We start from the raw sequence: 15,303 nt of genomic DNA, 5'->3' as shown, positions 1-15,303 counted from the left end.
TTCGTTCTGCTGTGCATGGGGTCGCTATGAGTCGGAAACGACTCGATGGCACTTAACAACAACAACAACAAATCATAAAAAACTCTCATCCCTATGACTACCCACTCTCTGTGCCCTTCTTAACCATGCATTCCTGTCTGTCCAGGTTCCCTTCTGTGTGAATGCTGTCTTCTGATGTTTCATGGCTGGTTGATCTAAGGGGTACATCTCCCTAGAATAGGTGGGTGCATCTCCCTGGGATAGGTGTTCTTCATGTAGGTTTTTCTACTGTAAAACTTAAAATTTTTAATGGAGTAATTATAAAGTTGCTATTTTACTTATTTTATTCTTGATTTAGAGCAGTGCTTCTTAAACTGTGATCTATCTGGGCTTGTCCTCAAGGTCCTTTTAGGGAATCTTTGAGGCTAAAACTGTTTTCATAATAATACTGTGATGCTTTTTGCCTTTTTCACTGTACTAACATTAACACTGATGGTGTGGAAGCAATGGTAGATATAACTGCTGGCCTCTTATCACAAATCAAGACAGTGACACTAAATTGTGCTAGTAGTCATTGTGTTCTTTCCTACTGGGCACTCACAGTTTTAAAAAAAAAGGTGAATTTCACTTAAGGATGTACTTGATTAAGCAGTAAAAAGTATTAATTACAAATCTCCACCCTTAAGAATGTATCTTTTTCTATTCTGAGTGATGAAATGGGAGATACACATAAAGCACTTCTGCTGCGTATCGAAATACCATGTTTCTCTCGGAAAACATGTTAGTAATTGTTGGAGTTGTGGTTGAACTGCTTTTGTCATAGAACGTCATTTTTACCTGAAGAAACAACTGGCAAACTACGATGATTCAGATTTAAATATTTGGCAGACATTTTCTCAGAAATGCATTAAGTGAGCCTATCACTTCAAGGAAAATAGCTGACAGTGTCTGTTGCCAATGATAAAATTCAAGTTTTCAAGCAATAATTTAAATTTTAGAAAACTTCTGTCATTATGAGCTGGCTTCCCTGTAATTAAAGGCTTTTCTGATGAGATTGGTGGTAATGATAATGAGTGTATTTTTTTTTTCTAATTGTATACTGAAATATGTCAACATTTAGAAGGTGAACATCATTCATTGAGCTAATGTTTTCTAAATGGTCAGTCATGTTATTGCAAAATCATGTAAATATGTAAATATCCCTTCAAAGTACAAAACTGACCAATGAGTTTTTAATACCTTTATTGTGATATAATTTATCAGTAATCTACACATATTCAAAGTACATAATTTTATATATTTTTACAAATGTATCCAAAATCCATTGCATTAAGTCAATTTTGACTATAGTGACTCTATAGGATAGAGTAGAACTTGTATTTCCAAGGCTGTAATCTTTACAGAAGCAAACTGCCACATCTTTCTCCTGTGGAGTGTCTAGTAGGTTCAAACTGCTGACCTTTCGATTGACAGCTGAAAGCTTGACCATTGTTCCACCAGCACCACTACAAATGTATATATACTTGTGAAATTATCAACACAATCAAGATAATGAACATACATACACATCCATCACCCCTAAAACTTTCCTTGTGGCCCTTTGTAATCCTTCCCTCCCTCCTCTGTCCCCAGGTAAATTATTTACAACAGTGCATGGTAGACTGGAATTGGTTAGTATGATAAAACTATAGTTTGTAACCCCTAGTTTATTTTGGATACAAATCCTTTATCAGAGATGTAATTTGCAAATATTCTTACTCATTTTATAGCTTGTCTTTTCATTCTCTTAACAGTATCTGTCAAAAAAGCAGAAGTTTTTTAGTTTTGATTAAGTCTAATTTATCAAAAAAATTTACACATAATGGTTTTAATGTGTCAAAGAAATTTTTGCCTTAACCAAAGGTCATGAAGTATTTCCTTCTAGAAATTTTACAGCTTCAGGTTTACATTAGGTTTACGACGCATTTTGAGTTGATTTTTATGTAGAGTGTGAGGTATGGATTGAAGTTCATTTTTTTGCATGTGGGTAGCCATTTGTTCCAGCGCCATTGGTTACAAAGATGATTGTTTCTCCATTTAATGGCTTTGGCATCTTTGTCAGCAATCAGTTGACCATATGTATTCATGGGTCTATTTCTAGAATTTTTTTCCTCTTCCTTTGATGTTTAGGCTTGTTCCCCTGGCTGCAACGAGTGGTATTGGTATTTACACCAATACCACACTGTGTTGATTATCATAATTTTATAATAACTCTTGAAAATCAGGTGGTAGATAAAAATCCTCCAACTTTTTCTTTATCAGAATTATCTTGGCTACTCCTTTACATTTTTATATGAATTTTAGAATCACTTGCCATTTTCTTCAAAAGCACCTGATTGGGATTATGTAGAATCTGTAGATCAATTTAAGAATTGATATCTTAACAATACTGGTGTATCTTTCCATTTATTTTTTAAAAGAAAAACCAAACCCACTGTCATCGAGTCAATTCCAATTCATAGCAACCTTTTAGAACAGAGCAGAACTGTCCTATGGAGTTTCCAAGGCTGTGAATTTTTATGGAAGCAGGCAGTCTCACCTTTCTCCTTCAGAGAGGTGGATGGGTTTGAACTGCTGACCTTTTGGTTAGCAGCCAAATGCTTTAAACACTACCCCCCCAGACCTTCTCTCCATTTATTTAGGTCTTCTTTAATTTCTCTCAGAAGTGTTTTGTAGCTTCCAGAGTACAGGTCTTGTACATCTTTAATCAAATTTATCCCTAATTATATCTTGGGGTTTTCTTTATGTTGTTATAAATGGCATGTTTTTTTACATTTTGATTTCCAGTTATTCTTTGCTAATATGTAGAAGTAAAATGTATTTTTGCATGTTGCTCTTATGTCTTGCAACCTTGCTAAATAAACTCATTCCTTAATTCTCATAGCTATTTTGTAAATTCCTTAGTGTTTTCTGCATAGATGATCATGTCCTCTGCTAAAAAAGACAATTATACATCTTCCTTTCCAGTTTGAGTGTCATATTTTCTTTTTCTTCCTCCTTTGCACTAGTTAAACCCTTGCCAAAAAAAATGCTGAATAAAAGTGATGAGGGAAGACATCCTTACCTTCTTCCTTATCTTACGGGAAAAGCATTCAGTCTTAAACTATTAATGATGATGTTAGGTGTCGATTTTTCCTAGGTGCCTTTTATCGGATTGAGAAAGTTCCTAGTTTTCTGAGAGTGTTTTGTTTTTTGTTTTTTCATACAGGAATACATATTTGATTGTTGGATTTTGTCAAATGCTCTTTTTGCAACTACTGGGATGATCATATGGTTCTTTTTTTTTCTTTTTGATCTATTAATATCGTAGGTATTGTTGACTTTCAAATGTTAAGTCATCCTGGCATTCCTGGGATAAATATAATTTATACTGAATGAGTTTTAATGGGGCAGAATTCATAAAGTTCATTTGTACAGTTTTAGATTTCACATTGCATCTAACTCTTAAAGAAACTTCTTGTTGAATTTTGGTGTAGCATCAAAGAAAAATATTCACAATTATCTGAAAAAGTTAGTAAAATACCTCTTCCTTTTCTAGCTACATATCTGTTTGAGGATAAATTTTCTTAATATACTTAAAAACAACATATTGTAGCAAATTGAATACAAAGCAGATACAAGAATTCAGCTATCTTCTATTAAGCCAGACCTAAAGAGAGTTGCAAAAATAAAAGTCATTCTCACTAATTTAAAAAAAAAATGTGTATATACAGTTATATTTATTTGAAAATGTTATTTATATTAATATATAATGGCTTTTATATTGCTTTTAAATGAATTGTTAATATTTTTAAATTTTCTATTTACTTTTTAATACCATAAGTTTTGATACATATAATCCATCTAAGCAAAAGCTCTTCTAAGTTTCCTCATTAGTTTTAAGAATGTAAACAGGTCACAAGCCCAAACTATTTGAGAAACTCTGATAGAGAGATACATCAGTAGGAACCAGCATTTTGGGATGTGGTTACATGCTGTAATAGAAAGGAAGCCTTAAAGAAGTCTTTGACCAGATAACTTCTTTGCATCATCTTTGGGGAAGGTTAAAAGCTATTTTTATATTTTATTTTCTTATATTTTGTGATTTGCACATTTCTTCTATTTCAGTGGTAGTTTACCTGTTCTGCGGTTAAAATGTGGGAATTTTTCATTACTTCCTAGATTTGCTATAGAGCCTTGGGACAGTCATATAATTGGCCAGGTATTGTTTTTCTTATTTATAAAATAACACTGAGGATAAAGTATCTCACACATTTAATCCTCTGTTGAGAAAAACTGTAGATTTGATATGATTGATACTAGTATTGATTTAATTATTAGGAATTGCTGTGCAGTGGAGTGCCCTTAAGTTTAGATTTGATTTAAAATGGAATCCTATTATAGTTCTTAAATTTTTAGTTAAAAACAGTGGCATATCTATTAATTGCTAGCCATTGTGTTAGGTATGATGTGATTTCAAGATGAAGAAAATAATGGTCTTTGTCTTAAAGGAGTTAATAATTTTGCAGGGAGGATGAACAGGAAGACCAAAAAATTAAAATACAAGTCCTGTCATAGGAATATATGTGCAATGGGAATTTGTGCAATGAAAATACTACAGAGTTAGAGAACTGTTAAGAAAACTGAAGAAAATAATTTTAAACTTGTACTTTAGGTACAAATTTATAGAGCAGAATTTGTTTTACATTCAACATTTCATGTACATTTGGTTTCACTCCCCAGTTACCATCACCAACCTTAACCCACTCTCCTCCTGTCCCTTCCCCATAACCCCCCCCTCCCCAGTGCCCTTCTTAGTTATGCACTCGCTCCTGTCTGTCCAGCTTTTCCTCCATGTGAATGTTGCCTCTCTGGTGCCTTATGACCTATTGCTCCAAGGGACGTATCTCCGTAGAGTAGTTGGGTGCATTACCCTGGGTTGAGTGTTCTGCATGTAAGTCTTATTTACTGTTGGGCTGAAAGCCAGCCCTTGGGAGTAAGTTTTATCCCAGGCCTGAAGTATATCCCAGAGCCATAGTCCTGGGGGTCCCACCAGACTCCAGCCAACCAGTAATTCTGGTGATTATTGTGTTTTTGGATTTTGTTCCACGTTTTCCCTCCCACTCTATCCAGGATCCCAGATTTTGATCCCTTCCAGAGTGGTTGGCATTGGTAGCCGGGCACCATCTAGTTCTTCTGGTCTCGAGGTCCATCATGTCCTAGGGATGATTGTTTCTAAATGCCCTTGGTTTTTTTCACTCTTCTTCACTTCCGACGATAGGAGACCATTAGCTGCATCTTAGATGGCTGCTCAAAAGCTTTTAAGACCCCAGTCACTACTCACCAAAGTAGGCTGTGGAACAAGATTTTTATGTATCTTGTTGTGCCAGTTGAGTCTCATGTCTCTCAGTACTGTGGTCCCGAGTCAGCAGGTCCAGTGGATCTCTCTCCCACAGTGTTTGGCTGTTTATGAGGAATTGTTCTGTCTGTCTTCTGTTGCTTCTGTAATGATTGTGGGTATTTGGTATCATTGGTATCTGTGTAAAATTAGCCTCAGCTGAGTCTGTCGTTAGTTCTAGAGTATATTCCTGTTCAATGACCCCCATCTGATTGAAGAAAATATTAATGATCCTTATTCTGTTTGGCCAAATGGAATGCTGCTTTAAGAAGGGTGATAGTGAACCTATTTTACAAAATAATAATTACAAAGTAAAAACTATTTTTTCATAGTGGAGGAACATAGCCTGGTCTATGAAAAACTAAGCTTTTCAACACTACTGTGAGCTCTCTTACAGAATCACAGCAATCTGCATGTTTTCCATGACCACATAACGATGTAACAGCTGAAGGTTACAGAACCAGATATTAGAATTCAAGAATTTCTTGCTCTAAAAATAATTTCAAGGTCAATTTAAACATAAAATATTAATGTGTTCTACATTAAACAACAACAACAAAAAAAGCTTTTTTGATTGCTGGTTTTTAATCACTTCCAACCTTCAAGTGATTTTTAAGTATTATTTATTTTTTGGTTAAACTTTTCAGATGATAGTAAAGAGTCTCACATATAGAAGTTATCTTTCAGAGTCTGAAATTTGTACTCCAGGTTTCTCTATCCAAGATACCAGAATAGATCTGCTTTGAGTAACCAAAAGTGAATAGAGTCACCAAATGTCAGCCTTATCAGTTAAATGTAATTTTGTGTGATTTAAGTAATTATAATATAAGAAGTACTCTTTTGTTAGGGAATAAATACATTAAAACTTTGTAAACATACTACTAATGTAAGTGGGAATTTGCATACAAAGTACATATGTCTTGGATTTCATTATTAATAATCAACATGTTATATACTTATATGTGCTGTCAATAGTAACATTAACTTACTTAATTTTCTAAATAATGATATGAGATAGGTACCATTACTATATCCCCAATCAGAGGAAGAAACTGAAACATAGCAAGGTTCAGTAATACAGCTTAGCTGAATCATGTTGTTGTCGTTAGGTGCCATCAAGTCAGCTCCACCTTAGAATGACCCTGCGTACAACAGAAGGAAATACTGCTGGGTGCTGCATCATCTTCACGATCCTTGCCATGCTTGAGCTCATCATTGCAGCCACTGTGTCAGTCCTTGTTGAGGGTCTTCCCTTCTTCACTGACCCTCCACTTTACCAAGCATGATACCCTCCTCCAGGAAATGGTCTCTTCTGATAATGTGACCAAAGTAGGTGAGACGAAGTCTGGCCTTTCTTGCTTCTAAGGAGCATTCTGGCTGTACTTCCTCCAGGACAGATCTGTGCGTTCTTTTGGCAGCTCATGGTATTTTTAGTATTCTTTGCCAGCACCACAATTCAAAGGCATCAATTCTTTGCTCTTCCTTATTCATGTCCAGCTTTCACAAGCATCTGAGACAGTTGAAAATATCATGGCTTGGGTTAGGTACACCTTAGTCTTCAAAGTGACATTTTTGCTCTTGAACGCTTTAAAAAGGTCTTTTGCAGCAGATTTGCCCAGTACAGCATAGCATCTAATCTCTTAACTGCTGCTTGCATGGGTGTTGATTTTGTATCCAAATAAGATGAAATCTTTAACAACTTCAGTCTTTCTCCATTTATAGTGATGCTGCTTACTGCTTACTGGTCCTGCTTACTTAGAGTTGTGAGGATTTTTGTGTTCTTTATATTGAGGTGCATTCCATACTGAAGGCTGTAGTCTTTGATCTTCGTCTGTAAGTGCTTCAAGTCATCTTCACTTTCTGTAAGCAAGGTTGTGTCATCTGCGTATTGCAGGTTGTTAATGAGTCTTCCTCCAATCCTGATGTTACATTCTTCTTCATTTGGTCCAGCTTCTTGGATGATTTTCCTAGCATACAGATTGAGTAAGTATGATGAAAGGATACAACCCTGATACACAACCTTCCTGACTTTAAACCATGAAGTATCCCTTTGTGCTGTTCGAACACAGCCTCTTGTTACATGTACACGTTCCTCAAGAGTACAATTAAGGGTTCTGGAATTCCCATTCTTTACAATGTTAGATATAATTTGTTATGATCCATCCAGTCAGATGCCTTTGCATACTTAATAAAACACAGGTAAACGTGCTTCTGGTTTTCTTTGCTTTCAGCCAAGATCCATCTGACATCAGCAGTGATATTCCTCGTTCCACCTCATCTTCTGAATCCAGCTTGCATTTCTGGAAGTTCCCTGTCAATATACTGCTACAACTGTTTTTTAATTATCTTCAGCAAAATTTTACTTGCATATGATATTAATGATATTATTTAATAATTTCCACATTCTGTTGGATCATCTTTTTTTGGAATGAGCTTGTGCTCATCCAGTCTCTTCCAGTTAGTTGGCCAGGCAGCTGTCTGCCAAATTTCTTGGCATAAACAAGTGAGCACTTCCAGCACTGCATCCATTGTGGAAGTATCTCAGTGGGTATTGTATCAATTCCTGAACCCTTGTTTTTCTTCAGTGCCATCAGGCACTTTGGACTTCTTCCTTCAGTTCCAGTGGTTCTTGATCATGTGCTGCTTCCAAAAACGACTGAAGATCGACTAATTCTTTTTGGCACAGTGATTCTGTGTACCCCGCCCATCTTCTCTTGATGCTTCCTGCATTGTTAAATATTTTTCCCGTAGAATCCTTCAGTATTGCAATTTGAGGTTTGAATGTCTTCTTCAATTCTTACAGCTTGAAAATGCTGAACATGTTCTTCCCTTTTGGTTTTCTAACTTCAGGTCTTTGCACATTTCATTATAATCCATTTATTTTGTCTTCTCAAGCTGTCCTTTGAAGTCTGCTGTTTAGCTCTTTTATGTCATCATTTCTTCATTTGCTTTACCTATGCTCCATTCAAGAACAAATTTCAGAGTCTCTTCTAACATCCGTTTTGGTCATTTCTTCCTTTCCTGTCTTTTTAAAGATCTTTTGCTTTCTTCGTGTATGATATTCTTACTGTCATCCCACAATTTGTCTGGTCATAAGTCATTGGGCAGTGGATCAAATCTGTTCTTCAGATGGTCCCTAAATTCTGGTGGGATATAATCAAGGTTGTATTTTGGCTCTCATAGACTTGTTTTAATTTTCTTCAGCGTCACCTTGAACTTGCATATGAGCAATTGTTGGTCTGTTCCACAGTCAGCTCCTGGCTTTGTTTTGACTGATGATACTGAGCTTTTCCATCACCTCTTTCCACAGATGTAGTCCATTTGATTCCTGTGTATTCCATCTGATGAGGTCCACATGTATAGTGACCATTCACATTGTTGAAAAAGTTATTTACAATGAGTAAGTCGTTAGTCTTGCAAAATTCTACCCTGTGAGCTCATGCATCATTTCTATCCCCTAGGCTATATCTTTTCCAACTACCGGTGATTCTTCTTTGTTTCAGACTTTTGCATTCCAGTTACCAATAATTATTAGTATATCTTGATTGCATGTTTAGTCAATTTCAGACTGCGGAAGTTGGTAAAATCTTCAATTTCTTTATCTTTGGCTTTAGTGGTTGATGCATAAATTTGAAGAATAGTATTAACTGGTCTTCCTTGTAGGCGTATTGATATTTTTCTATCACTGACAGCATTTTACTTCAGGATAGATCTTGAGATGTTCATTTTGATGATTAATGTAATGCCATTTCTCTTCCATTTGTTATTTCAGGCTTAGTAGACCATTTGATTGTCTGATTCAAAATGGGTAGTACCAGTCCATTTCAGCTCACTAATGCCTAAGGGTGTCTTATCTTTATGTGTTCTATCTCATTTTTGACAACTTCCAATTTTCCTAGGTTCATAACTTTGTACATTTCATGTTCCAGTAATGTTTGCAGCTGTTTCTTCTCATTTTGAGTCATACCCCATCACAAGATTTACTCCATCCACGTCAGTAAAGTTAATTCTACGCTGAGGAGGCAACTCTTCCCCAGTCGTATCTTGAGTGCCTTAATAATCCTGAGAGGCTTATCTTCCAGCACTCTATCAGACAGTATTTCACTGCTATTCAGAAGCTTTTCATTGCCCAGTTTTTTCAGAAGTGGATGGCCCTATCCTTCCCAGTCTGTTTTAGTCTAGAAACTCTGCTTAAACTTGTCCACCATGGATGACCCTGCTACTGTTTGAAATACCGGTAGCATTGTTTCCATCCTCACAGCAATTGACAAGCCACCACAGTATGGCAAACTGACAGACAAGTAGTGGTAGCTGAGTCACACAGCTGGTTAAATTGGAAAGCCAGAATTGGACCCCAGGCATTCTTATTCCATGTCCATGCTTTTAACCATTGCATTATACTACCCTTTTTATGAAACTGCTAGAAGCATCCATTATAACCTCTGAACAAGTATGTTGTCCTTCGGAGTGACCCCAACACTCACATGTTGTGCTGAGCTGGAGTGCTGGTACTGTGCCACCACTTATCTAGCTTCCCAAGCTCTCTAATTTCTCCTGCTACCTCAAGTCTAATGTTTCTTCCTATTACACTTTTAACTTTGTTAGCTCTTCTCTGTTCCCATGATCTTGATACTGACCTTTAGGATCTGTGATGAGGTTATTACAAAAGTTTCCTGGTTAGTCACCATACCTTCTTTGTCTCTTCCAGTCTTTCCTACAGGCAACATAGTTTTTTGTTTTGTTGTGTTGCGTTTTCATCTAAAATCCTCATCAGGTTGATTATGACACTAAACGTTTAATAATACTCATTCCCACAAGATCAAATCCAAACTATCCTGGCTTACAAGATGCTTTTTTTCCCAAGATGGTTCCAGCTTATTTTTCCATCTCTAACTGTCCACTACCCCATGTACCTTGTAGTCCTACAGTCCCGTAAGACTCTTTGAATATAGCACATTTTTGTCGTCGTTATGTGGACCCAACTCATAGCAACCCCTCCTTGGGTTTCCAAGGCAGTATCACTACGGAAGTAGATTGCCCCATCTTCCTTACAAGGAGTGGCTGGTGGGTTTGAACCGCCAGCCTTCTGGTTAGCAGTCAAGTGCCTTAGGCACTATGCTACCAGAGTTCCCTGAATATAGCACACTCTTCTATAAATCCTTCCCTGACTTACTCAAATGGAATCATCTTTTGTTCCAAAACATTATCTATGTCCAGTATAATATTTATCAAATTGAATTATAGTTGTGTGTCATTCTCCTTCACTAGACCTTGAGTTTCTCACATTACACACTGTTTGGCAGGTTAGATGCTTGTTAAGTATTTTTCATTCAATGATTAAATATATTAAGTCTTTAAAATTTTCTCCATAGGTGCTGCAGATGATTACAATAGAATTGGTTCTTCATTATATGCTTTAGGAACTCAAGATTCTACAGATATTTGCAAGTAAGAATTTTTACTAAAAGCATTAAATGAAAAAAAGTTTCTGTTGACAATGTGGGCACACATACTTCTTCTAACCCGAGCAGTCATTTTGCAATGTTTTTGTCAAAAAACACATTGATGATAAGCAATTTTGTCATTATCTTGGGTTGGTGTCATTTTTCACCTTCCCTTTTCTCTCCTGTATGCTTAAATCTGAGGAATAAAAATGAATTTTAAGATCTGATTTTACATTTACAATGTTTTATGTGATGAAAATGGACTTACGTGTTTGTATGAAAAGAGAGGGAGAGAGAATTTATATCAGAGTGTTCCTAGGTCTTGAAAAAGTTTATCGTAAAGTAAAAAAGCTAATTTGTAATTAGAATGAGGTGTGTGTCTATATATATATATCACATGTGTGTATGTATGTATGTATGTATTTTATTGGAGACTAAATTGACTTTTAAAGTAAAATTGGATATTACAAGTTTGCAGTTTTTGAAGAGCTGACTATTCTAGATGTTATAAGAAAGTGAATCTTATGCAATCCTAGGGCATTTGGGTGGGGAAAGTGGCATGGAAGTTTGCTTACACAGCTGTACTTTATTTTATGCTAGTTTTTCATTTTAATTTTAATGTAACTGTAGTTAAGTTGATTTTCGTTGTTCATGTAATGTTGTTTAAACCCAACTCTTCCTTGGAAAATATTTCAGATATTTTTTAAAGTGTTTTTTAAGTGACAAAGCTATTGTCATAGTCCATATCTTCCTCCAGCCATATCCTTGAATTTCTTTTAGTATATCCTCTCAGTAGAAATTTAAGATCCAAGTTTTTCAGCATAGCAAAGTACCAGAGAGTTAATTCTTCGGTCTTTGATAGAAAGATAAGTCATCCTTGCGATATATTAACTAACAGCCTTTCAAAGCAGATTCTTTTTAATAAAGCGAAGGTCATAAACTTGTGTTTTTGCTTTCAGTAATATTGACCTGAATCCAATTATAGTATCCCCTATAATTATTATTTTACAGAATATTCTTTAATAGTTTAACATTGGGATTTTCTTAATTGGTGTCAGCGTTTGACACGTAGGCTATTTACAGTGAATCCTGAGACCGAAACTGGTTGTTCAGTAGTTAATTTCTTTCATTTTCCAAAACAAAGCTGTTGTCTTTGAAAATATTTAAAACATAACTATCAGATACTTCGAGAATTGCTCCAACTTGGGTGTTTTCTTTTTAAATCAACTTCTTGTCTCTGGGCGTGATTACTCTGTGCTTCTGTGATTACTTTGAAAGCATAGGCTTTATTTAATATTATTAGCATATTAGTAAAGAATATCAAGATAAATTTAAAGTTTAATGTAGAACTTAATCTGCCATCTTGAAACAAATTGGGCAGATTTTCTATCATGACAGATTTCAGGTAGTCTAGTATATGGGTGGAAGTACAGAGAAATTTTTATTGAACTAAGTGGAGTCAGCAGTTAACAAGACCATTAAATATAATTGTAATAAGACAAAAAAAATGTTCATTATTAAAGTGACTTGGAGACATATTCTCTGAACATTTAAAATGAAAAATTATTTCAAAAGTAGCTTCTAATGGAAATATTCTTCCCTTCTAGGTTTTTTCTCAAAGTTTCAGAGCTGTTTGATAAAACAAGAGTAAGTACATTAATTAACCTGTGGGACTTAAATCTCTTCATGTAATAGTATTTAATTTGTGTGGTCGTGTCTCACTTTTTTGAGGAGAGTAGATACCTTAGTTATCTAGTGCTGCTATAACATAAATACTGTAAATGGATGGCTTTAACAAACAGAAATGTGTTCTCTTGCAGTTTAGGAGGCTCTAAGTCCAAATTCAGGGTGCCAACTCTGGGGAACAGCTTTATCTATCAGCTCTGGAGGAAGGGCTTGCTGCCTTTCAACATCTAGGCCCACTGTCCCTTGGAGATCTCTGTGTGTTTTGGCATCATTCTTCTCCTGAGTGTAGAAGGTTGTCAGAATAGGCACCCTGAGTCCAAAGTAGGTGCTGTGCTCCCAGTAGTCAGGTCCCTCCTTCTCTGCTTGCTTCTCTCTCCTTTCATCTCTTGTAAGATAAAGGTGACACAGGCCATACCCCAGGAAAATCTCCTTACAAGTCATTAGCTGGTCACATCAAATCACAACATGGGGGATGAGTATATCATTATATATATAACTGCCAAATTACTTAACTGCCATACCACTAAGAATCATGGCCCAGCCAAATTGACATATATTTTTGAAGGACACAATTCAATCCATACATTAGTTAAACTCAGTAGGAAGAAAAGACAGATTTGGATTCAGTTGAGTGTTTTCAGAGAATTCAGTTTTTGTGATGGTCTTTTGGTATTTGCGTAAAAGTTCATATTCTTGATCATAAACATCCATTTGGAGACTGCGTTTACTTTTATGAAGAATGATCCTTGTCTGGGGCTTTACAAGCTAGAAGAAAGCCATAGATTCACCGCTACTTTACCAAGACTCTGTTGTTTTTGATCCCGCATGACACACTGTTTTAAAATAAGTTGTTATAACTGAGTCAAGTAGACAACTATAGGAAGCCTGTACTCATAGTAGTCATTATTTAATATTGACAAAGTCTTGATAACATTTTCATCAGATGGAATGTGAAAATGTTTATGATACATAGCTGAGAGTGGTGGTGGCTTAGTGCAGTGTACAAATCCAAATCCAGTATGACCTTACCAATTGAGTGATATGTAGTAAAAGGAAAAAGTTCTTAAAAACATAAGTGTTACTATATTGGAGACCATATACCCCATCATTCTGCTTTTGGTATCAGTGAGCATGTTCTGGGGAGACACTGTTTTCCTATGGATTTATATCAAAAGAATAGAGAGCAGCCACAGCTATGGTTAAGTTTTCCTATGTACCTTTTTCCACTTCCTTCTCCTCTTCAGAGATATCCACTGTCTTGACTTCAGTGTTTATCATCATCTCCTTGCCCTTTTTATGCTATGCCTACATGTGTATATATACCCCAGATAAAACACAGTATTATTTTATTTTCAAACTTTACATAGGTGTATCATACTCTTTTTTTAAAAAAAGAAAAAGGAATATGGACCTACCGCAAAATAATCATTTTCAGGTTCCTCTGAGAATCAGACATCACAATGGGGTTAGGTGTGCAGGACATTTATTGGAGGAAACACCTGTGCAAAGAGGAAGGGTGTTAATAGGCAGGGAGAACCTTTAGATCTCAGTGCAGGTTTGAAATCTGTTGGGGTGGGCGGAGTAGGTAGGAAAAAGTCTTAGACTGCAGCATAGCGCTAAGTTTCAGCCAGGTCAGTGGAGAGTTCCCAGCCGGAGTTGCTCACTAGAGGAGTCCCACATCAGATTGGAATACAGTAGTGAATCCAGAGGGATTGTATTTGAGCTGTCAATCACCTATGCTCCTTGTAGCAGTTTATCTTGAAAAAGATCTGTAACAGTTTCCATGACCACCACAGGCTTTACTTCCTTTAGTGTTTGTGTGTTGTTTTGGTTATTAATGCTGTATAACAAACCATCCCAAAATTGTTGTTGTTATGTGCCGACCAGTCGGCCCCGACTCATAGCGACCCCTCCTTGGGTTTCCGAGGCAGTATCACTAGGGAAGTAGGATTGCCCAACCTTCCTTCCGAGGAGTGGCTGGTAACAGAAAATCACAACCATTTCAATATGCTAATGAATTCTTTGGGTTAGAAATTCAGAAAGGACATAGCAGCTTGCCTCTTCTCCATGTCTCAGGCCCCCAGATGGGAAGATACAAAGGCTGAGACCTGGAATTATCTGAGGACTCTTTTTACTCCAGCATAGGGGGTGGTTGATACTGGCTGTCAACTAGGAACATACTCAAGTCTCCTCTCTGTGGGGCTACTTAAGCTTCCTCCCGCCATGGTGACTAGGAAGCAGAAGCTGCTAGTTTCTTAAGGCCAGAGCCTGGAAACTAGCACAGCATTACTTCTACCCAATTGTTCAGTCTTAGAGCCCAGATACAAGGGGTGTGGGGGGGGGGGCAGACCCTATTTCTCAGTGGAAGGAGAGGAGGCATAGTTTATTGTATTTTATTTTTTAATTTTTATTTTGATTTGGGTGACAGTTTACAGAGCAAATTCATTTTCCATACAGCAGTTCACATACACTTCATCTCATGACATTGACTGCAGTTTCTCACAATGCAACAGCTCCCCTCCCACTTCCTCCCCATAGTTACCTCTTCCCTGTTTCCTTCCTTCCTATGCACTCCTGCCACATGAGCTACCTTTGCATACACAGTCCTTCTATTCTCCCATGAGCTGTCTACCTTTGCATACACAGTCCTTCTATTCTCCCATGATTGATCTCTCCAGGGAGTGTACCTATCTAATGTAAATGTTTAGCTCATATGCCTGTCTTTTGTTTGGCTGGAAGCCACAGGAGTGGGTTCAATTCCAGACCTGAAGGACAGGT

At 36.6% G+C, this 15,303-nt stretch overlaps 1 protein-coding gene across 1 annotated transcript in view; it reads left to right on the top strand.

Moving 5' to 3' along the window:
* SNX6 (sorting nexin 6) overlaps nt 1-15,303 on the top strand; it is a 50,084-nt gene that overhangs the window by 20,211 nt on the left and 14,570 nt on the right. Inside the window, exons 6-7 of the mRNA XM_042780648.1 lie at nt 10,768-10,843; nt 12,447-12,486. Of these exons, the coding sequence (XP_042636582.1) occupies nt 10,768-10,843; nt 12,447-12,486 (116 nt within the window). The remainder of the gene's footprint in view (nt 1-10,767; nt 10,844-12,446; nt 12,487-15,303) is intronic.

The sequence above is a fragment of the Orycteropus afer genome, unplaced genomic scaffold (genome assembly GCF_000298275.1).
Source record: "Orycteropus afer afer isolate SDZICR_OR568_19922 unplaced genomic scaffold, OryAfe1.0 scaffold00051, whole genome shotgun sequence".
Lineage (NCBI taxonomy): Eukaryota > Metazoa > Chordata > Mammalia > Tubulidentata > Orycteropodidae > Orycteropus > Orycteropus afer.
This window is presented reverse-complemented; position numbering and strand designations above follow the sequence as displayed.